The 22,609-nt window shown below is 32.0% G+C and overlaps 1 protein-coding gene across 1 annotated transcript; it reads right to left on the reverse strand.

Annotated features, from left to right (window-relative positions):
• Positions 1-14,874: 14,874 nt before the first annotated feature.
• On the reverse strand, positions 14,875-15,792 carry LOC134686110 (neurogenic differentiation factor 4-like). Its single transcript, XM_063545787.1, has one exon. It carries the CDS (start codon positions 15,678-15,680, stop codon positions 14,955-14,957), a length of 726 nt encoding a protein of 241 aa, XP_063401857.1. The 5' UTR covers positions 15,681-15,792; the 3' UTR covers positions 14,875-14,954.
• Positions 15,793-22,609: the final 6,817 nt, after the last annotated feature.

Raw genomic sequence — 22,609 nt, forward strand, 5'->3', positions numbered from 1 at the left:
AAAATCCGTATTTTAATGTTACAAAATATATTTCGACTTAAATTTATTGTAGAGATATGAAATTATTTTCCAGCAAAGAATTATATCCCAAAGCTTGAAAGGAAGTGTAATTATTGTGGTTATGGATACACTCATTCGAATAAGTCAGTCGCTGGCAGATCATTGAGTCTGAGTTGTTATATTATGTGTAAATGTTCTAGCGTATTAAATTTCAAACCTAGTGCCTTTTGTTAGCTATTATTCGTGTGTTTATTTATCAAATATGTTCTCCTATTTTTTTGTATTGTACACCTGTAATGTTGTGTTGTCATTTAAATGCAACAGTTATATTTAACATGGCCATTAAAGCGGGAGGTTTGGCATGCCACAAACCAGGTCCAACCCACCATTTTTTTCTTTAAAGAAATGTCCTGTACCAAGTCAGGAATATGGTCATTGTTATATTATACTAGTAGTTCGTTTCTGTGTGTGTTTACATTTTAACGTTGTGTTTCTTTTGTGTCGTTTGTTACTTCTTATATTTGAGTGTGAATTCACATTATTATAAGACGTGTCAGAGTACTTTTCTATCCCAAATTCATGTATTTAGTGTTGATGTTATATTTGTTATTCTAATCGGATTTTGTCTAATGCTTAGTTTGTTTCTGTGTATGTGTGTTACATTTTAATGTTGTGTCGTCATTCTCCTCTTATATTTAATGCGTTTCCCTCGGTTTTGGTTTGTGACCCGGATTTGGGTTTTTTTTCAATCGATTTGTGAGTTTTGAACATCGGTATATACTACTGTTGCCTTTAATTATGTTGGAATGTCTTGGCAGCTACTTTGACTAAAACAGTATAGGATTAAAAATAAATTTCTTCGATAAACAGATTGATCGCGATAGACATCTATCAAAATCTGATCGTTGCTAGGGACCCTTTTTAATTTGCTGTTGAGAGTATTTGCTCCATGACAATGGGTGAGATGTGATTTTAAGATGAAGAACGAAAATCGTTGTTTGCTTTTGCTTTTTTTCCTATTTGTTGTTATGTTCTGGTTTTAAATTTGCTATTTTTTGCGAGTCACATGATTAATTGTTATGCACTATAATTATTATATATCTTGCTTTGGAGTTCTCTGACAAAAAATATTTCTATTAACACATAATGTTTATAACATAAAATGTATGATTAACGAAGTATTGGGCATCTAAAATTAAAATATACACAGCTTGGAGTTTTTGCATGTATCATGACTTAGACGTACATGTAAGATAACAAAATATAGGTTCTGCTGTTTTATCTTTCGCGAATCGAGTCATAATAGGCTAGCGACTTTGGACAGTCTCATACAGAACATGGTGCGGTTAAACATGTGACGAGCGCACAGCATGTCCCGAAACATACGTATTGTACTCACATAAACATTTGTTTGAAAAAAATCTAAAATGTGCAAAAAGAAAGTGTTAACAATTGTGGTTTTGATCCGTTTCTAAGGCATTTACAATTTTGCTTCCCATTAGAAATGCGCGGTCATCATATTGTTAAAATATGCAGCTGTCATACTGTAAAATTATATGAAGATACAAAAAAAATCTTTCAATCAATTTTATTTAATGTTGTGCTATAATTGTTTGGTCTTTTTTAAATTTGTTTGACAATTATTACGTCAGGAATATATTTTCATAATCGCACAATATATAATCATATAATGCGCAAACATTGGTAGAACAGCTAATTTTATAATTGTTTTATTGTCCTACTGTTAATGTCAATCGACGTATGCAAACCAGTTTTTTTTTCTATTTTACGATTTTCTTACTTCACATGAAATAATCATATAGTTCATTGAATTCGTCTTTGACGTTTAAAAAATATATGAATTAATAACAATAATTATGAGTTTTACCATCAGCGTTAAAACGATAACTATAGCGTATTTGGACTTTTGGAATAAAGTTTCACCTAAAACCTCAAGTACACATTTGTATTTAACAAATATTCATGTAATTACAGCTCGACTTTGTATGGCAAAGTATAGCGATCGATTTATAAGTCAATATATGTTTAAGAGATGGATAAAAGTTTATTTCCATGCATGTCAATTTGAGGGCGTTTTCGACCTCTTTTCAAAATAGCAAATATTCAAAGAATTAATATTCAATAACATGTGAGCAAGAAAATAGGTAAACCGTTGTCCTTTTTCAAATTGAGATGTAAAAGTCGAAATAATAATTAATTATGACAACGCCAATCTTCTTGTCCTGCTAAATGAGATTCTAAATAGCCTAAATAAATTTGTATACTTTACTAACGGCTTTGTCATACATGAAAGGTATTTCCGATGAGTGAAAACGCTGTATGAAGCAACAAAATCTGCAACATATTATGTTATACGAAATTAACCGGAAGTGTCCATGATATTCAGATGAAGTGGAAATTAAAAACAAGATGCCATCAAAATTTGAAGATAACAAAATTACTCACCTGACATTGCACGTTTCTGTATCGTTTTACCTAGAAACTTATTTCCCAGGCAATATCCAGAAGTAGGATAATTAAAACCTTTTGATTTTGACATATTAATCAAAACAAACCTTCTATCAGCTAAGACGAAAACAAACGTCAAATATACTTCCTTGAAGATATAAATGAAATTCAATGTTCTTATTTATGGACAAGTGTTCTAGCTTCGCAACGCATTTTTTTTTCAATTGACCAATTTAAAAGCCATCTTTGAAATAACCGCAATTCTAGATGCCATGATTATTGGATTTAACCAATATTTAGAAGAAAAAAGATTTATAAAATAGCAAAATTTAATATGGGTCGAATCTGTTTTCCGAGTAATTAATAAGCACATACGGTCATGTAACGTCGAAAATAAGCGTTTTTTTCGGATTTTCCGACGTTTTCAGACGTTTGGACAAAATGACTACCGTTTTGTAATGTTTCGTGGCATTTCGTTCCTTTGAGACCCAAACAATTATTTAACAAAAAAAAAGAAACTATATAGACATGTTGTTCTCTTCGTGTACCTAACTTTTGTTTTGATAAATTATAAATTACTTGTTGAAATATCATGTAAAAAGTCTGCATTGATTGATTTGACAGATTTTATAGAATTTAATGTACATTTTTGGAACTCACGAACAATGAGGCAAATATTTGTAATTTTTGGTGGTTGTTATTATTGTCTTGCTGTTTTTATACATTTTGTGCTGTATTTAGTTATAAAAGTCGCTTTTAGTCGGCGAGTCAACCAAAAACGTCGTTGGACATTTTTCTTATTCCAGTTAATATGCAGCCACAGAGTCAAATGCCATTTGGCAAAATAACGGCTTTAACGCCACAAAGAACCGATATACCTCGTTATTCTCGCCAAATTTCAGGAAGATCAGAGATTAAAAAATAGGATCACTATACATAAAAGTTAAAACAGTTGTTCAAAAATGAAACTTTTTTTTCACATAGCTTTGTTGTTTTAATTGTCAAATATACTATATTACTACATATGATCAAGAGCTATAAAAACATTATTTAAAACATATACTGAATTTGTTTTATAATGGTTATATAGTGTTTGCCAACATTTGATTTTTGTTTTGCGGAGTAAATTTTGAAAATTCTGTTTTAAATCCTAGAGGTTGTAGGGACAGTGTGCGTAACGTTAAAATAAACTGATGAATATGACAAATGTTTATATAGATAGAAGATGTAAATACATCGTACGTATAAACACCTCTCAACGTACAGTTTCTCAAAATCATGTACCTATATATATATATATATATATACGGTGCTTTAAAGTTTTTTCCAAGATTCCCATCCGACAAATATATTTTTCTATATTTGATTTGATTTTGATAAATATAATATCTTTTTTTGGTATGGATCGAATCATTAATTTTATATCACCATGTCACGTTACAGAACCCAATATGCACCCATTTAGCAGTCTTGTAGTGTTTCTTAGAAAACATTTGTTTTTGTGTTTCAAATTGCATATTTAGTCGTTAGGTAAGTCTTTCAACCTGTCTTTTACTTAGATATATATACAACGGTCACACTGTAGATCAACAGATGAAGTATTTAGTGAAAATATTTTCCGAAACGTCGCATGCCTATAGTCAACAACATATAAAATTTCCAAAATGAGCATTTAAAATATGTCAAATGCTTTCATTTCCTATAAAATGCACATTAAGCATCAATTTATTTGAAATTATTTTCAAAATATAGAGGAGAAAAACAAACAAAACATCAATTATTTGAGTTTTAACAATGTGAAGTTTTAAAAGCATATCACATGATTCAATTCATATACTCCTTATTACAGAATCTTGTGTCGTTTAGTGCTAGGCTAAAATCTCATTTTTCTATATGATTCCGTATGAAATCAAAATGAAATTTGTGGATGGTAATTGAAATAAGAATATATAATAAAATCAGCACAAAATGAAAACTTATTATGTTTCTTTCTTGTAAAAAACAGATGTGTAAAACTGTCAAAATTGGGTACAATTGAAGCGCCCCTCCCGGTATAAATATTGTAAGATTAGTGTTCTTTTTTCAAGTAAACACAGTCCATTCACGAATAGAATACATCTCTATTAAGTAATATCTATTTCATTCCAAAGACTGCATGATTAGAAAGCACGTAAAATTATAATTATATGATAAGGCGACAGACAAGATATTCATTCTTATCTTCTCTTAAGGAAAATCTGAAAATGTTGTAGTACCTAATTTGTTCAATCGAACAGAAAAGGATTACCAACCCTAATTAAACACTTTATTTCCACAGGATATTAAAACCTTAATTAAGGCGTATGACACAGTCACGGCCATGTTGCACATCCTTGTGGTGATGTCGGGCGTAAAATACGATTTTAAAAATAAATACAAATGGCTCATTCGATTCGCAATGACGATTTCTTATTATGATCTTTCTTTTCAGTATTTGAAGATTTGTCTCATAATAAAGAAAATTCCATTTCACTCCTCTTTGTACTTTTTACATGTTCTTGTATATAAAAATGTTGTTTTTATAATGTTTTGAATACGCCCATAATCGCTTCAAAATGTCTCTCATAGAATAAGAATAAAACAAAAAGTTACAAACCAAAGTAAAGAACATGGGCTTATATCTATGTTTTTTTTTTCAAAAATGACAATTGAGTGTAGGTAATACCTATCTAATATGTAACTATTAATTGATTGTTTTCGATCGTTTTATTCTTATACATCTTCATGCATTTACAACGTACACACTGATGAATTATGCATGTGGACGGTTAAGGACTAATTTGTTCAAAAGCAACAAAAAATGAATGGCCTTAAGCTTCACTAATAATATTCACCATATATACTCTAAAATGAGAGTTAAGCAATACAATATAACTGCGGAGGTCTTATGCTAAAAACACAAAGAAACCCGTTGTTTTTATATTCCGTATACAAACTGTTTGTCCAGATTAATGATTTAAACTACATAGTGTTGACAGCATTAGTCAAGTTATGTTTCTCATATTTGTTTGTTTTTTTCTAAAATTGAATTGTTATAAATTATGCAGATAGTTTTCTTGATAGAAGACTTTCCGACTTTTGATCTTGGGCTTTTTCAAAATGTATAAAGCTGACTATACTCTACGTGCATTTCGTTGTTAAAGGTCGTGCAGTGATCTATAATTATTATCATTATTATTGCTCATATCTTCTGTGTCATTGGAACTCTGGTGGATATACTTGTCTCAGCTCCAATCATACAACATTATATGCTAGTCAAATTGTCACAAATCTTAATCATTGCAATACACGTAAATGGATGTAGCTTCAAACTTTTTTCAATGAAAAGTTATAATATTATTTAATTCGAAATGGCAAAACATTCAATTAGATTGAAAAACATGTACAATAAAACATTGCAGTGATGGTTCGAATTCTAGTTCGTTTGTGCCCATTTAAAATCTTTTCAGTTCTTTATTTTATGTATCTCTTCTAGGCTGGATACCATATGTTATTCAACAAATAATCAGTTAAACATGCATTGACAGGCAGTAACAACTCTGTCGGTTTGATTTTGAATAGGACATCCGAGAGTTTGAACAGAGTTTGAACAGACGTTTGTTTGTATCATAGTCAAGAGTCACACCAATAGTTAAACATTTTAATTGGCTGAAATAGCTGTTGGCAAAATATTTAACTTTGTAGTGAAGTGCGGAATAACAATCTGAGCCATCCCTTCTTTATTTATGTTTCGAGTGGTTCCGTGCTGCCACTTCTGCTTACAAAAACGTTTTATCGAATCTCGGAAGTTCTTTCTTTCGAATTGTTTCAATAATATGTACGGTCAGCAGGTTTTCAAGTTTAAACTTCTGCAGTTTGGCCTTTAGTGAATTCTTCAATTTACCAACCACGAACGTACACTAACTTAAAAAAAATCTGTTTATATTTAGGTGTACTACAAAAATTACGTATTAGAATCATTGAGATACATAGATTTATATTGTAGGTTATTATCCAATTTTTCATTGAATATGAATAAATTATTTTATTCGATACAGCAACGTTTAGATCAAAAACAAAGTTTCAGCATGCAATTGTGTATCGTTTATGCCCGCGTCACACTGTCCCGATTTTTACGCCGATGGCAACACGATTATGGAAATTTTCAAAATCGGGACTGATCGTATCCAGATCGGGCTATTCGTAGTGCCATCTTTAACCATCGTAGAATCATCGGCAACTTTTTCTAGTCTTCGGGGACAACTTCGGGAAGGGTTCTAATTTTTTTAACATGTTAAAAAATCCCCGAAGGTTCGTCCGATGTTGAGGGTTCGTATTGAGTTCGTATCACCATCCTCACCATCGTAATGTCACCGGGAATGCATCTTTGAACATCGTGTTGCATTCGTGTTTCCACCGTTTCCATCGGGCAGTTTTGACATTACGATGTTTACACGTATGAATCACGAAGCAACCCGAAGGTCTTACGATAGCAACACGACTTCGTGAAGACCTCGTAATCCCGTCGTGTTGCCATCGATTATAAGTACGAAGGCGACAAGATGGAACTACGACGGCAATAAATCCAGCTAAATGTAAGTTAATTTTCGCGTTAAAATACATTTAAAGTGCCATGCGCGATATGCACTGGTCAGTCTAATACGACAGTTAAGAAAGACGTTCAAAAAACATGGAGCTCATATCATATAATTCTATTAGAACAAGAAAGGCGACAGCGTTGTTTCTATTAATTCAAAAGGAACAAGAAAATCAGCTATTACAGGCTCAGGATTTACTTTTACAAGTAAAATATTATTTATTGTCTATTTTTGATATCAAGTAAAATATGAAAATCATAAAAGCGCCTCGTAAACCAACACTTCAGGTACATGTATATAGGGAAACCAACTTTTTCTTCATGTATCGTCTGAGTTGTTGTCACACGAATGTTTACTCCATAACCATTTTGTTTTCTATATGTCATATTTTGCCGCATTTGTTGCTTTCCCTACATCCTTCCTGTTGTCTATACTATTATGATGTTCTACTGGAAAGAGCTCTTTTTGAATAAAACTATCTTACCTTTAAGATAAATCAGTAAACGTCGGCATAATAATTGGTGATTATTCAGACTAGTGCACACATTTTACACTTCTAACAAGGCAATGCCGAGCGTGGCATTCCCTTCTATGTAACATATTGGGGACAAATATGGAACCTATATTTGTATATGACACATGCAGAAAATGGTAAATTGAATACGCATATTTGATACATAAACCATTTTTTTTTTAGAAATCAACCAAAACATTCAGTAACTGGAAATACATTTAATATTGTCTTTAGAAACAGCAGGTAAAAATGAGCAACCAATTTTCTGTGTATTGTGCTATTTCAAGCGTTTAAGATATTCTTAACGAGTAACACCATACCAAGTTTTGAGCATTTTGGTTCAAGATTGTCTATAACAATTTTATCTACACGCAACTTACATGTAGTAGGCGAGGGGATAATAAACTAAGTGTACTAAGAATTAGACAAAAAGATCGATTTCCCGCCATATATGGCAGACTTGTACAGAAACGATATGTTGTCGAAATTCTGTTCGTTTTAAAAAAAAAGTTCAAAACAGGTAGAACGCATTTTAGATCGTTTATATACTTGTATTATGTACATACATGTATTTTACCTTTATTTATTAGAGACTCCGAGTCAAGTTTTACACTTTAAGCCCACGGTTTTCTGTCTTATGATTAAACCAGAAATGAAATATACAATATAATATATATTCAATATTGATCAAACAATTCAAAACGCGTGATGCGTTCTGCATATAATCTAAATGCATCGTAAGCTTACGCGACGTCTTTTAGACATCGTATGGCCATCGCGCCATCATCGTAATCCATCGTGTAGCCTTCCTGATCCATCGTGTAGGCATCGGTTGAGGTATGAAGCAGAAATACCACCTTCGTATGTTCATCTTTTGCTATCGTATATAATTTCGGCACCATCGTATAGACTTCGTTATTCATCGTACTTGCTTCGGTCACTTTATGGTATTTAAACGAGATCGGGACCAACTTCGTACGAACTTACAATTTTCGCATTCGGGTGTCCATCGTATATAAAAATCGGGACAGTGTGACGCGGTCATTAGAAAATTAAAATACAATAGGAATGCATGATTTATCCTTAATTGAGGGGCATAAAGGGGGGTTCTGCAAGGAATAACGCGAAACAAAATTGCCATTTCACGATGAACGAACAATTAATGTCTTGCACGTTGATCTTTTTGCCGATTTCACGAACCACGGTGAATAACGAACCTTTTTCACGGCTGCGCGTGAAATAAAAATGGCAAAACACGTTGCACGAAATAACCCTTTACCACCCTCTTGATTATGTCTGATGGGTTGAGATTTTTCAAGACTTTTATAAAATTGAGAATGGAAATGGGGAATGTATCAAAGAGACAACAACCCGACCATAGAAAAAACAACAGCAGAAGGTCACCAACAGGTCTTCAATGTAACGAGAAATTCCCGCACCTAGAGGCGTCCTTCAGCTGCCCTATTAACAAATATTTACTAGTTCAGTGATAATGAACGCCATACTAATTTCCAAATTGTACACAAGAAACTAAAATTAAAATAATACAAGACTAACAAAGACCAGAGGCTCCTGACTTGGGACAGGCGCAAAAATTCTTATGTTGTGCTGAATAACCCGCTACATTCTGTATGTGCCTGTCCAAAATTAGAAGCCGTTTACAGTAGTTCTGTAGTTGTCGTTGGTTCATAGTCTGTCATATAAGTTTTCTTATTTGAATTGTTTCAGATTTTTCATGTCGGGGCCTTTTACAGTCAACTATACGGGATGGGTCTTTCTCATTGTTGAAGGCCGTTGACTGCTTGTCTGGTGGATATTTGTCTCATTGGCAACCATATCACATCTCTTTCTTTTTATACATGTACCACGACAAACAAATCTAGTTTGTACCATTAATTTAGCTGGAAGTTTTCAAATAAAACGATGGACGTCGATGATAAAAAAAAAAAAAAATATATAAAAATTTAGTAAAATTAAAATAATATTCGATCATTTTTTTTCAATGTACATGTAATCGTATTTCACATTCATAAATGATGCAGCTTAGTGGTAGTACCTATATTTCTGGAATAATAACTAGAAAATCAGTAAATCTTAATTTCTAGCAATCAAAGACTGCTTACATCGTTGACATTGTAGTTTGCAACTTTATTCATAAATAATCGTTTCAAAAACATTTTACTTTTTAAATCACATTTTTTTGCAGTATAACCGAATTTGATAAATTTCGGTAAAGTATTTGACATATGGACTACTGACACGTGTAATTTTTCAAATATTCTCATATCACAAACATGTCATCAGATAGTTTCAGGTTTTTATCAGGATGAAAACATTGCTCAAATGCAACAACGGTGCTTAATGGATAAATTAGTCTAATAATTGATGTTTTCAGTATTTAAAAGGTCGAAGCTGGTATTTAAATCACTTATAGCGCCACAACGACACCTTCTGAACATGGACATGCTAATTTTGTCAGCATGACGCCGACGCGTTAACAGACGTGATAAACTGTGACTTTAGAACGTCCACATGTTGTGTGTTTGTTATTTTACTGTACGTTTAAATCATTGTGTTTGAATCCAAATTTTGAACCATGATGAATAAGTACATTTTTTTTCAAAAATTAACAGATTATATATGTACATATTGCACCTATGGAATTTTTTAATAGCACCACAAAGATAAAACTGAATGCCGACTTCAGTCCACATGCTATGTGTTGGTATATAAAAATTATCTTATTTACTTTTTAAAACTCGTGATGTTTGAATCCAAATTTAGAACCATGATGAGTATAAGTGTTTTTTTTTCCAAAAAATAACATAAGTAGCACTGGTTCCTGATTATGGACTTTACAAATTTGAACTATGTTGAAAAAAGTGGGTTTTTTTTCTTTTAAAAAATTAACATACATGTATTTAGCACTGGTTCCCTTATTTTATAGATTTTGTGTGTAGCATTTAAAAGATAAGATTCAGGTTTCAGCCCACATGGTACATGTTTTGAGAAAACCTTTTATAAATTTAAATTTGCTTTGAAGCTGAATGAATTTCATTATCTTGATATTGAACAGTACATTGTATATCAATGCATGTCAAACAAAGAAAACGAAATCAAAGGAAATGCTTTCTATTTAGGTTTTCATCTCATAGTCTTAATAAGTAAAAGATGTGAATATAGGAGCCAATCACAAAAGAATAATAAACGGCAGAATAGATAAATCATGCAGTTTCAGATCGTGATTGTATGACGGTTAACAACCCAAGCTTTACTCAATTAGGCTATGATTATGCAATTTCGACTTCTGTGTTCTCTTATATTAATTGTCGAAATGCGCATCATGCAGCTGCAGTAATAGAAGTACCGTTTATATGACGTTTTTTATTCGTTTGATGTTTTTTTTATTTTGACTCCTAATAATGGGCTTTCCATATTGAATAATCCCTGGAGTTCAGTAGTTTTATAAAAAAAAAAAAAGAAGATGTGGTATTATTGCCAATGAGATAACTGTCCACAAAAGACCAAAATGACACAAACTTTAACAATTATAGGTAACCGTACGGCCATCAACTATGAGCAAAGCCCATACCGCAAAGTCAGCTATAAAATGCCCCGATAAGACAATGTAAAACAATTCAAACGAGAAAACTAACGGCCTTATTTATGTAAAAAATGAACGAACAACAAATATGTGACACATAAACAAACGGCAACCACTGAATAACAGGCTCCTGACTTGTTATTTTACTTTTTATGTTAATATACTTGTTGTTAAAAAAATATTTATATAAAAAAAGGGGGAATAATTTTCCCTGAATGAATTCACCGACTGTGAACTTTTCTAAGAGTCTTGTAATCTACACAAATTGTTTTAGTATCACAGCTTCTCAAATGATAGATTATTGATAGTCATAGTGTCTTCAAAAATTTAATAACTGCACTCAGTCCGCTCAAGCTACAACACATGGACTACCAGTGTCATCCCATGCCACATCTTCCGATTCATCCGCAGGTACCACACTTTGAAACACAACCAATAAACCTTACATAACTGATACGACGAAATATCCGGTTTACTCGTCTGCTTCAACAGCCGTTAGTACGTCAGGTGCTCCAAAAACATCAAATCAATCGGCTGTTCCAGAAACGGGTTGGCGATTTTTGGATTCACGCTGACCTCTATAGGTGCTGATTTGTTAACTTGTTAGGTTGCTGTCTCATTGACGTACAATTAATGTTGACAGTTCCCGTTTACTTATATTGAACAATATTATTTAACAAAATTTTATAAACGCATAATATACAAAATACATGTGTGGTGGTCCATGACAATGCGTTTTGTCGTAATTACAAAAAATAAAATTCTAGTAAAGTTTTTGTCTGAGTCAAGAGTCAAGAAACATTTATTTTTAGTTTTTTGACGCTATCAATCATTTTTTTCTCTCAAAATCTAACACTATAAGTAATGGGGGAAAATCTGGATTCAGAATATCAGTTTATGTAAAGTGAAAATCCAGTTTTATAGTTTGTATGCGAGTATGTCTATTGAAGAATAAATGATGATGGGAAAAACTGCATTTGTTTACTTTTTAAAAATACAAAATAATTTTATGTTTTAACACAATTTCATTAGAAAATACTGATTTTTTAATGTATCATAACAGGCTTATAGTAAAAAAAATGATTAAATAAAGCAGCAGAATCTATAATATTGATTACTGAATGCGATTCATTTTAACTATAAATGCGATGAGTTATCACTGTAAGTTCAATCATTTCCAATGTAGAATTTTTTGAAGTGCGATGAATTTTCATTGCTGTTTTTTTTATTTGTCAATTCGACATGCAACAAGTTAAAATAGTCTTAAATGACTTTAATATTGATGATATATACAATTTGAAATGCAAGCTATTCATGGGTGGTTACTTCAATATACACGGGTATAACCACGTTTATCATGCATATTCAAAAATTGTTGCTGAGTTTTCTATTAGCTAGGCATGGATCCGAAAATTTACTGGAGCAAAACATGTATGAAAATAACGTGTTTTTGTTTTGTGGCGAATTTTCCTTTAAAAGTTTGACAACTCGCTTAAAACAGTTTTTAAAATTGGTCTAGCCGTGCCATGCATATTTCTACCGTTGATATTAATAGGCGTTTGAACAATGAATATTACAAGAATGTACAACGAACGATACTAAAGAAAGTAAACAAACTATAAAGAGAATGAATCATACATGGCCAAAATTCTGAGGTCTTTAAATTATTTAAAACAACGGGTTTCTCATTCGCATTGTGTATTTGTAACAACAACAAATGTCAAAATACACGACAGGTCGCATTTAGTTTAAGAGCCAACCAACTTTGCCCTTTTTGTAGTTTAATCAACCACACATTTAAATTAAAAGCATTAGGCAAATTGCTGTAATAACTTTTAATTTACTATTATGCAATGTAGATTTAGACCGGAACATAAAACTTAGCTTTTTCGGTAATGTGGGTTGGCTTAACTGTCCAAGATACAGTATATGCATTCAATGATGCCGTGTCATACATGTCATAGGAAATGATAAATTGTATCCTTCATATAGATCTGGATCTGGACAAATTATTAGAGAACATAGAAGTGACTATATTTGCAATAAATGCCATTTTAAAGGAATTTATTGATATGTTACCTCAGACTTTCACTCACGAAGTGTGCATATAAATATTGATTTCAATCCAGATTGATTTCAGTATTATCATTGTATCATATAGATCAAATATATTCGTTCAGCGTATGTTCACTTGTGTAAATATGTCTTTTGATTGAGTTTACCATTTCATTTGATATGACCATTAATTAAAACGTTTAATCCCGTTGCAATTTTTTGCATCTGTCCTAAGTCAGGATTCTGATGTACAGTAGTTGTCGTTTGTTGATGTTGTTCTTTTAAGTATTTCCCGGGTTTTTTTTTTTACATAGATTATGCAGTTGGTTCTCCTGTTTGTATTGTTTTATACTATTAATTTTTGGAGCCCTTATAGCTTGATGTGAGCCTAGGCTTCGTTTTGAAGACCGTGCTTTGTTTATAAAAGGTTTACTTTTACAAATTGTGACTTGGATGGAGAGTTGTCTCATTGGCACTCATACCACATCTTTATATCTATTCATAAACTTTGTTAGGGGTCGGCTGAGTAAAGACTTAATTGAATGAAAATTTATTAATTTCCTTCTGAGAAAATGCATCTCATGTGCAATAAAAATGAATAAATTGCCAAATAAACGGATCACCAGATGTAGCAAAATGAATCCTAATTATTAATTTAATACCAAACAGAAAACAAAAAACTTGCAGAACAGATGGTATACCGCAAACACGAGGAGCACAAATTAGAACACCATATATATCCAGATCGATTTCGAAAAATAATTATTATGTCTCTTCAGTGATATTAGGAAACGAAACGGTATTTAAAAGGTAATATAATTTATGATAGACTTTTTAATTTTGAAATATCTAGGCTATATACAGAAACATTAATTACAAAAAAAGAAAAGAAAAGAGACTAACGAGGTGCTAAAATAATAATCAAGAATAGAGAAAATGGTCAAACTATAAAATATAGAAAAATACGGCGGCTAAAGTAAATCAAAGAATACAGAGATGACAGACCCTCCATAGGACCCTCAGAGATATCAGACACACCATATTCTCTAGATAATAATATATAAAACAAATCAAAGATACCACATAAGAAAACCACTGAGCATGCGTCTGACTTAGTACACCCACGTGTGTATCTCATTGACAATCATGCCACATGTCTTTCTTCATTTCGTTTGTTTAAGAAAAATGCGAAATACGCATAGGACCCTAAAGCATCAGTATGCGGTCGAACTTGTTTAAAGTGATAAAAGAAGGAAAATAGATATCTTCCTATGATATAAACAATAAAATACCACGAGAGCTAGCGTGTTTTTTTTTTATATAAATACCAAGTATTCACCTGAAATATGTAAAACAATCGCTATTTCCGAGAGCATTATAAGTTTCTGGTACCATGGTTTTGTATTAATATATTATTATTATCATCGCTATTACTATTATAATTACTGATGCACATTCATATAATTAATAATTAAGAAATTTATTTTCGGTAAAAACATTGATATGAAATAATACGTCATCTGCCTAAAATAACAGAAACAAGTTTTCGGAAATAAACATATATTTTTACACAATTATTCCTATAATATATAAATGATAATTAAGAGCCTTTTTTCAAATGTGTCCTGAGTATTTAATTCATTGAAATATATATACATATGTAGCTTACAGAGTAAATACAAGTAATATATCAAGTTCACAATCCAGTTCTTGGTCCCATAAAAATGTTCTCGTTTTTTTTAACAGTTGGATTATGTCCATGGTAGTGAAAATAATTATGCAAATCCAAGTTCATATTTCGTGCATCATACAAATTTACACGTGCGGGATCTCGTGAATCTTTCAAAATGTTATTGACACATCCTTGGTTTTGAGTCGTTAATTTACAGGGACAAAAAGCAACAGAACACCTGGATGTCGCTGAATTCCTTATTGGCGGCGAAATCAACTGGCTCGTTTCTTGCGGAGCAGACGGCATCATGGTAAATTGTCGATTCAGTTGATGATAGCTGTGGCCATAAGGTGGCAATGTGCCACCATGAAGTCTGTGTGTGGCAGCACTTGATCTGTATATTTCATCCAATAATTGTTTCATTTCTTCAACTGATTTATTCAACATCTGAATATAGTTCCTTGCTAATGAAAGTGTAGCTATTTTAGAAAGTTTTCGTACTGACGGTCCTTTTGCATATGGCATCACCTCGCGTAAACTTTCCAAGGCCGAATTCAAATCATGCATTCGCTTTCTTTCCCTTCTATTTATTTTCGTCCGCAGATCTTGAATTTCATCAGAACTTAACCCTCTCAATGTATAACTAGATTTTCTCCTTCGTTCTGGAACATTTTTGTCGTCTTTTTTGCTGTCCATTCCTTCTCCAATGATGTCAATATAGGTATTGCTGCTTTCGTCCGAATCACTCATTTTGTTTATTTCTTTCGTATACACCTAAATAAGAATAACCAGTTCACCTCTTTCAAATGTTACGTCTTGTTTGTAGCGATAGTTATACTGCATTAAAGTATTTTAACGAAATTCGTACGATTTTAATAAGGCGTGGCTTGACATAATTAGGTTTCTCAGACCAGCGGTCATTACAAAGTGGACAATTGACCATTTAACTGAATGTGTCTAATTCACACCTCTCTGTTCAGTTTCGTCTTTGATTGGATATGATGGACATTTAACCATAAAAAAATTATCCGAGCAGTGATTTTTTTTTTTTTTTTCCCGATTTTGGTTTGTTTTCGTTAGGTTTCTTGTTAGGACGCAAACATTAAAAAAAATAGGGTCACAGAAAAGGCCTTTTTTATGCTGCTTTTTTTTTTTTGAAAAAAAGAAATATTTATACTTGATGATCAATCTAAAAGTAAAACCCAAAATGATCCGTGCATTTCAATATGCTAGGAAAAAATATTTCAAGCATTCAAGAAAATCAATGTCTGGTTTTCCCTGTAGTTGGTTCACAATACTTCCTTTTTTCGATCTGTAAATTCATGGAATATTTAACATTGCACGTTTAGCAACGAATCCGTCTTGAAATGTGTAAGGTTAATCGTTTGGAGAAAAAAAATACTGACTAAAAAAAAAACATATTTCATTTCGAATACTTGGGGCTGCAACTAAATTATAGTATAATATATAATTTTTATTTCTTATTTATAAATTGTGTGTGTGTCTATGCTCTTTTCACAGCCCTCATCTATACAAAAAGTTAATCATTCATCGATTAAATTGGGTGCCTCTCTTTATGTAAAACCGATTCCCATACATTTGAAATAAATATTTCAAACCATGCTAGCCTTTTATATATTAAATATTAAAAAAAAAAATGTATGAAAAAATTCGTTTTACGAAATAATTGTCCTCGCAAAACGTATATTTATGTGGAAGAAATAATTTATAAAAGTTTTTCCAAACTTGTTTCCGAATCCCATATTTGTACTTTATGTAACATTGTAATATTTGTCTTGAAATTGTTTATTAATAAATATTGTTTAAACTAAGAAATAATTCGTTTGCACCAAAAATGCGCTCTTTTGTGCCGTAATCATCTGCGTTAATAAAGCGTTTTTTCACTACAACCAGTTTCCGCCAATAATACCTCTTCGGCACTATAGTTCTACTTTGTTGTATGTTTTGTCGGACTAGCGATGAAAAAAATCAGATATTTTCCCTAAATTTTTTTTTTAAGAATATAACGCTCTTGACGAATATCTCTAAAATTGCTAAAATTTGAAAGTATGATTTAACATTTTTATATTTAATTTTTAGATCTAAAGGTTTATACTAATAAAAGTATACTGTAAACTTGAAATTATTAAGGATTATTCTAGAGCGGCGTGTATGACGCATAGCTTAAGAAACGACCATTTGACTTCAGGGGAGGAGGTAGTGATTTAGAAAATACAACACCACATTCTGATCCCCAATTTGATAAAACAAAATAATTTGTCAAGCAGATGACATAAAAAAATATTCTGACATCAGTTCCCCCCTACCTTATAGTGCTTAATTAAAAAAAATAAAAGAATAATTTGATTGATAGCGTTGAAAAACTATATAAAAATGTTCGAAAACATTTTCTGACTCAGGTCCATTCGATCTAATATCATGTATTGAATCAGCTTTAGTAAGAAAAGAATTCCATTTTTTTCTAAAACTGAATTTACTTTTTTGACAGATGTAAATAATTTAAGGATCCGCTAAAAATTCAAATTATTTCAGTGTAAACAATATTTATTAATAAACAGATAAATAAATGCAAACATAAATACAATAGATTGGAAAACAAGTGACAAGTCACTTATACAAATTCCGCCCCTTTTAAACGGCAAAATCAATTACAATGGACAGAAATTGTACAATTATATAATATAATATCGTAGAAAAAAATTCAAATGTAATGGAAATTAACATAAAATGCAAATTTTGTTTTTTAAATATTTTAATATTTTGAATTATTTTAAATCAACATCGTCCAACAGACTTATTGGTGAACTGCAATTAATACAAATTTCAGATTATTTTGTATAGAGAAAAACAATTTAATTTCTCACTGTACATCACCAAATGAATCTGAAATATATATTTATGTATTTAAATATGTGCATCTATATTTTTTAGTTAACGTTATGCTGTTGAACAAGAACTTTAAAAACATGGGATAGCATCTACACAGAGATGAAATCAGAATTCTTCAGATACTGAGCCGAAGGTCATATTTGTTGTTTTTCTTTCGACTTGGGGCATCATTACTTTTGGGATTAATTTTCATAAGACATCTTTAATAGAACCAAATATGACATTTCTTATCTCCGGAGACTCAGTCGTGTCCTAAGATCAACCTAAGACACGAACGTTGTCCTAAGATCAGCCTAGTGGTTAGTGCATCATGATCATGCATCATGGACTAATAACACAAAGGGTCCTGGTTCGATTCCCGTCTGGGATGAAAATTTCAGGGACTGAATGTTCGGCTCTCCCTTGACACCATTTGCGAGTATGGTCTTGAGGAAACAATGATAGTCCGTCGGAAGGGGACGATAAATGGCTGACCCGTGTTAAGAGAGAGCCATATATTTTGCACGTTGAAGACACCCTTGTAGATTTCGAAAAAGAGCAGGATAATGCCGCTACAAGGCAGCACTCGCACCCGCAAAGTGGAAAGGGATTAATATAAGTTGCAAAACTTGTTTCCAAATCCACTATAAATAAGTATGTTTAGACTAAGATCAGCCTAAGACACGAACCTTGTCCTAAGATCAACATAAGACATGAACCTTGTCCTAAGATCAGCATAAGACACGAACCTTGTTCTTAGATCAGCATAAGACATCAACCTTGTCCTAAGATCAGCATAAGACATGAACCTTGTCCTTAGATCAGCATAAGACACGAACCTTGTCCTTAGATCTGCATAAGACACGAACCTTGTCCTTAGATCAGCATAAGACACGAACCTTGTCCTTAGCTCAGCATAAGACACGAACCTTGTCCTAAGATCAGCATAAGACACGAACCTTGTCCTTAGATCAGCATAAGACACGAACCTTGTCCTAAGATCAGCATAAGACATGAACCTTGTCCTTAGATCAGCATAAGACACGAACCTTGTCCTAAGATCAGCATAAGACACGAACCTTGTTCTAAGATCAGCATAAGACACGAACCCGGTCCTTAGGTCAGAATAAGACGCGAACCTTGTCCTAAGATCAGCATAAGACATGAACCTTTTGCTAAGATCAGCATAAGACACGAACCTTGTCCTAAGATCTGCATAAGACACGAACCTTGTCCTTAGATCAGCATCAGACACGAACCTTGTCCTAAGATCAGCATAAGACACGAACCTTGTCATCAGACAGTTGCATTGGCATAACTCCAGTAAAGCAATGGGCGAATCCAGCAAGGTAAAGCAGGTGCGCAAATCTTTGGTAACATTTTCGAAATATTCTTCTACTAAGCTGAGGACAATCCATCTTTTTAAAATGGTGGATGGGTGGTGGTATGTCCGCCCGAATTCGAACTTGGAAGCATGCATACTTTCGAAAGATCGAGTCATAAGATATATCTTAGGATATTAATGACCATTCTATGACTATCATATCAAAGCTGTCATAATAAGGACATATATCTAACATGATGCTTTTCAGTATTTTATTTCAGTTTAGATAAAAGGTTTATTCATTGACGTGAAATTACAAACGAACAATTTAATTTATCGAAAAGACAAATCTTAAAGGATGAAGATCTTCAATTTTTTTTTAGCCAGTCTAATACATATATTTAGGGGGGATAGAGAAACTCAAATCTAGAAAAAAAATCAAAACTGTGTCAACTAAATGATCAACAATTGAGGAGAATTTTATAGCAGGTTCTATTTCTTTAAATTCGAAATAAAATTATGTCAGAGTTTCACCTGTTCTAATTTGCGACTAGGAAATTAAATAGGAAAGGTGTTACCTTTTGAAGAACTAGAAACCGCAATACAGGTGTCCCTCAATTAAATAGTTGATGTTCGTAATGAGTTGACAAAGAAAAGGCGATACATAGAAAAAAGGTGAAAATCCTTAAAATAAAAAGTTACAAAATTCTTATACAGTAACGGGATATTTAATGAATAGCGTTTCTTTATATGAAGATTTAATTTATTTTTATTGTATGTTAACAGGATTACCACGTGTGCGACAATTTGTAAGGTAGAATCAATGTAAATATTGGGTATTGTTGTGATAATCCCAAATTACCACTTTAGACAAAACGCTAGGATTAACACCTGTCCGTACACAAGAAGTTCCCATGTATTTACCGTTAGATGACGGATTGACGGTATCTTTGTATAGACCAAAAATACCGTTATATGTACATACATGTATTGATAAATAGATGAGACTTTTGTAAAATAACGAAGGCCCGTATTCGTGCTTCTAAACTACATTAAAGGGGCCCGCTCCTGAGATTCTCTATATAATCAATCAATTTTTCCTCCAAAAAAAGGGGGTGACATCCGCCTCTGGACTATGTATGTCTATTAAAATAAGTATGACTTATCAGGGGCTTATAAAAATAAATTATAATAATCTATTTTAAAACTAATTGTTTTGTATTATAGATAATCGATGTAGATTTTACAACAAAAAAACCTTCGTATTATATATACAAAATCAAGGGACTTCATTATTATGTTTTCACAAAAAATAAAAAATAAAATACTCGCATCAAACTTACCCACAATCATATTGTAGTTTGTAGTGAATTTTTGAAGCTAAATTTCTTAAAAAATAATTTGTTAAAGGCGAGAAGGAAAACATAGTGTGTTTCTATCTATACGACACACATGTATTAAAGACATATAACATTGGAAATAAAAAAAAATGGTTTGGTATGTTAATGAGAAGTAGGTTGTTTCTAGATTAAAGATCATAAAAATAACAAATGTTCGTTATGAGATTAAAAAAAAAAAACACCAAAAAAAACCCAACAACACCCCTTCCACCAACACAGAAGAGGAATATGGTCGGTGACTAAAATGAGAACTAAGTTTGGTTTGGTTTGCAATGTTCTAAAAAGGTATTTCTTCTTGTCACCGCTTTCACTATGATAAATATATTCCAATATGCATACATTAGTTTTCGTTTAGCAGTATTTTCAGTTTGAGACTACAATTACATAAAGTTCGTAATTGAAGCAAACATATACTTTTATTATATCTTTTAAATGTTCTTATCCATATATATATTTACATTACAGGCATGGACCTCTGTTGTTTTTATATTTTTTACTCGATGTTTATTTGAATGCCCAATTTATTAAGCATCGTTTATATGCTTTATATTTTTCGGTCTGTGCGTCCGTTCGTCCGTCTGTCATTCCCGCTTCAGGTGAAAGTTTTTGTCAAGGTAGTTTTTGATGAAGTTGAAGTCTAATCAACTAGAAACTTAGTACACATGTTCCCTATGATATGATCTTTCTATATATACATACTTTAAATGTCAAATTACAGTTTGGACATAAAACCCAAATAGTACTTATGTTAAGCACAACAATTCAGAATATTTATGAGACCGTAAACAGACATTTTAGATTTTAACGAATGCAATCTATATAGGGATTCTGTTACTTTTACTTAATTCTTCAATAAAGATTTGGTTTTGAAGTTCAGTTGTACCTGTAGAAAAACGGAATAGCACATCCTAGTTTTACGGAGATGTTGTTTACCGAGCCCGGAAATTTACAAACAATCCTTGTAAACTTATCGATCTTAAATGTTAACACTGTAATTAGATCTTTGACTATTGTTTTTATTGATGTTAATATTGATTTTATTATCAGTAAATTAAAAGCACACTAAATATTATTGATTTATACATAAGCACTTTCATAGATGTAAAATTTGTCGACTCCAGCTTCTTGGCATTGAACAAGATTACATACTATAATATACCATAACTGATTTATATAGTTCATTTTTATGTTGTACTGTTACACCACTGTCCCAGGTTGGGATCCCGCTTACATGTTTAACCCTGTCATATTCTGTATGTATGTTGCAGTCCAAAATCAGGAGCCTGTAATTCAGTGGGTGTCATTTGTTGCTGTGCTGAATTTTGTTTTTCTTTCATTTTGTTGTGTATTAATTAGGCTGTCAGTATTCTTGTTTGAATTGTTTTACATTTAGGGGCCTTTAAGGTGGTATGGGTGTCTTTCGCCATCTTGGATTGTTAAAAAACAGAGAATCTAAGGTCCATATTTTCTATCAAATTAGCAGAATTTGATGCAAGAATGCAGATATTTCATGTGTTTTTACATTTAAAAGATCCAATTTATAAGAATATAACTTATAAATATAAATATATGTACAAGTGTAGATTATTGTTGGTTGTTTTTAAATATTTTGAAATTGTCATTTTAAGGGGAGGTAACTCTAAAACAGTGCATTTTCTGTTGGATTGTTCATGGAATTTTCCTACTTTTCCTATATTTTAGCCGGAAAAAACGTACGGTGACCCTATCTTTTCTTTTGATATTATCAAAGCATTGTTTGAAAGCTATATTTTCCTAATTTATTTTACAATTCTATCATTTCGTTTAGTTTCTATTCACAAAATTGTGTTTTTTCCTGTATAATCCATACAAAATGTGTCATTTTGTCACGACCCGTAGCTTGAAAAAATGCACGGTGACCTATCATTTTTATAATATTTTTTAACATGTATCAAAAGATACTACATTTTGGCAAAGTATGAACGAATTCTATCATTTTTATTTTAGACTCCCATACCACCTTAATAGCTGACTATGATGTATGGGCTTTGCTCATTGTTGAAGGACGGTGAATTATAGTTGCTAAT

This window comes from Mytilus trossulus, chromosome 10 (genome assembly GCF_036588685.1).
Source record: "Mytilus trossulus isolate FHL-02 chromosome 10, PNRI_Mtr1.1.1.hap1, whole genome shotgun sequence".
Lineage (NCBI taxonomy): Eukaryota > Metazoa > Mollusca > Bivalvia > Mytilida > Mytilidae > Mytilus > Mytilus trossulus.

What these genes read in the sequence shown, in the direction of transcription:
- LOC134686110 (XM_063545787.1), bottom strand. Translation starts at nt 15,680, where the DNA reads ATGAGTGATTCGGACGAAAGCAGCAATACCTATATTGACATCATTGGA.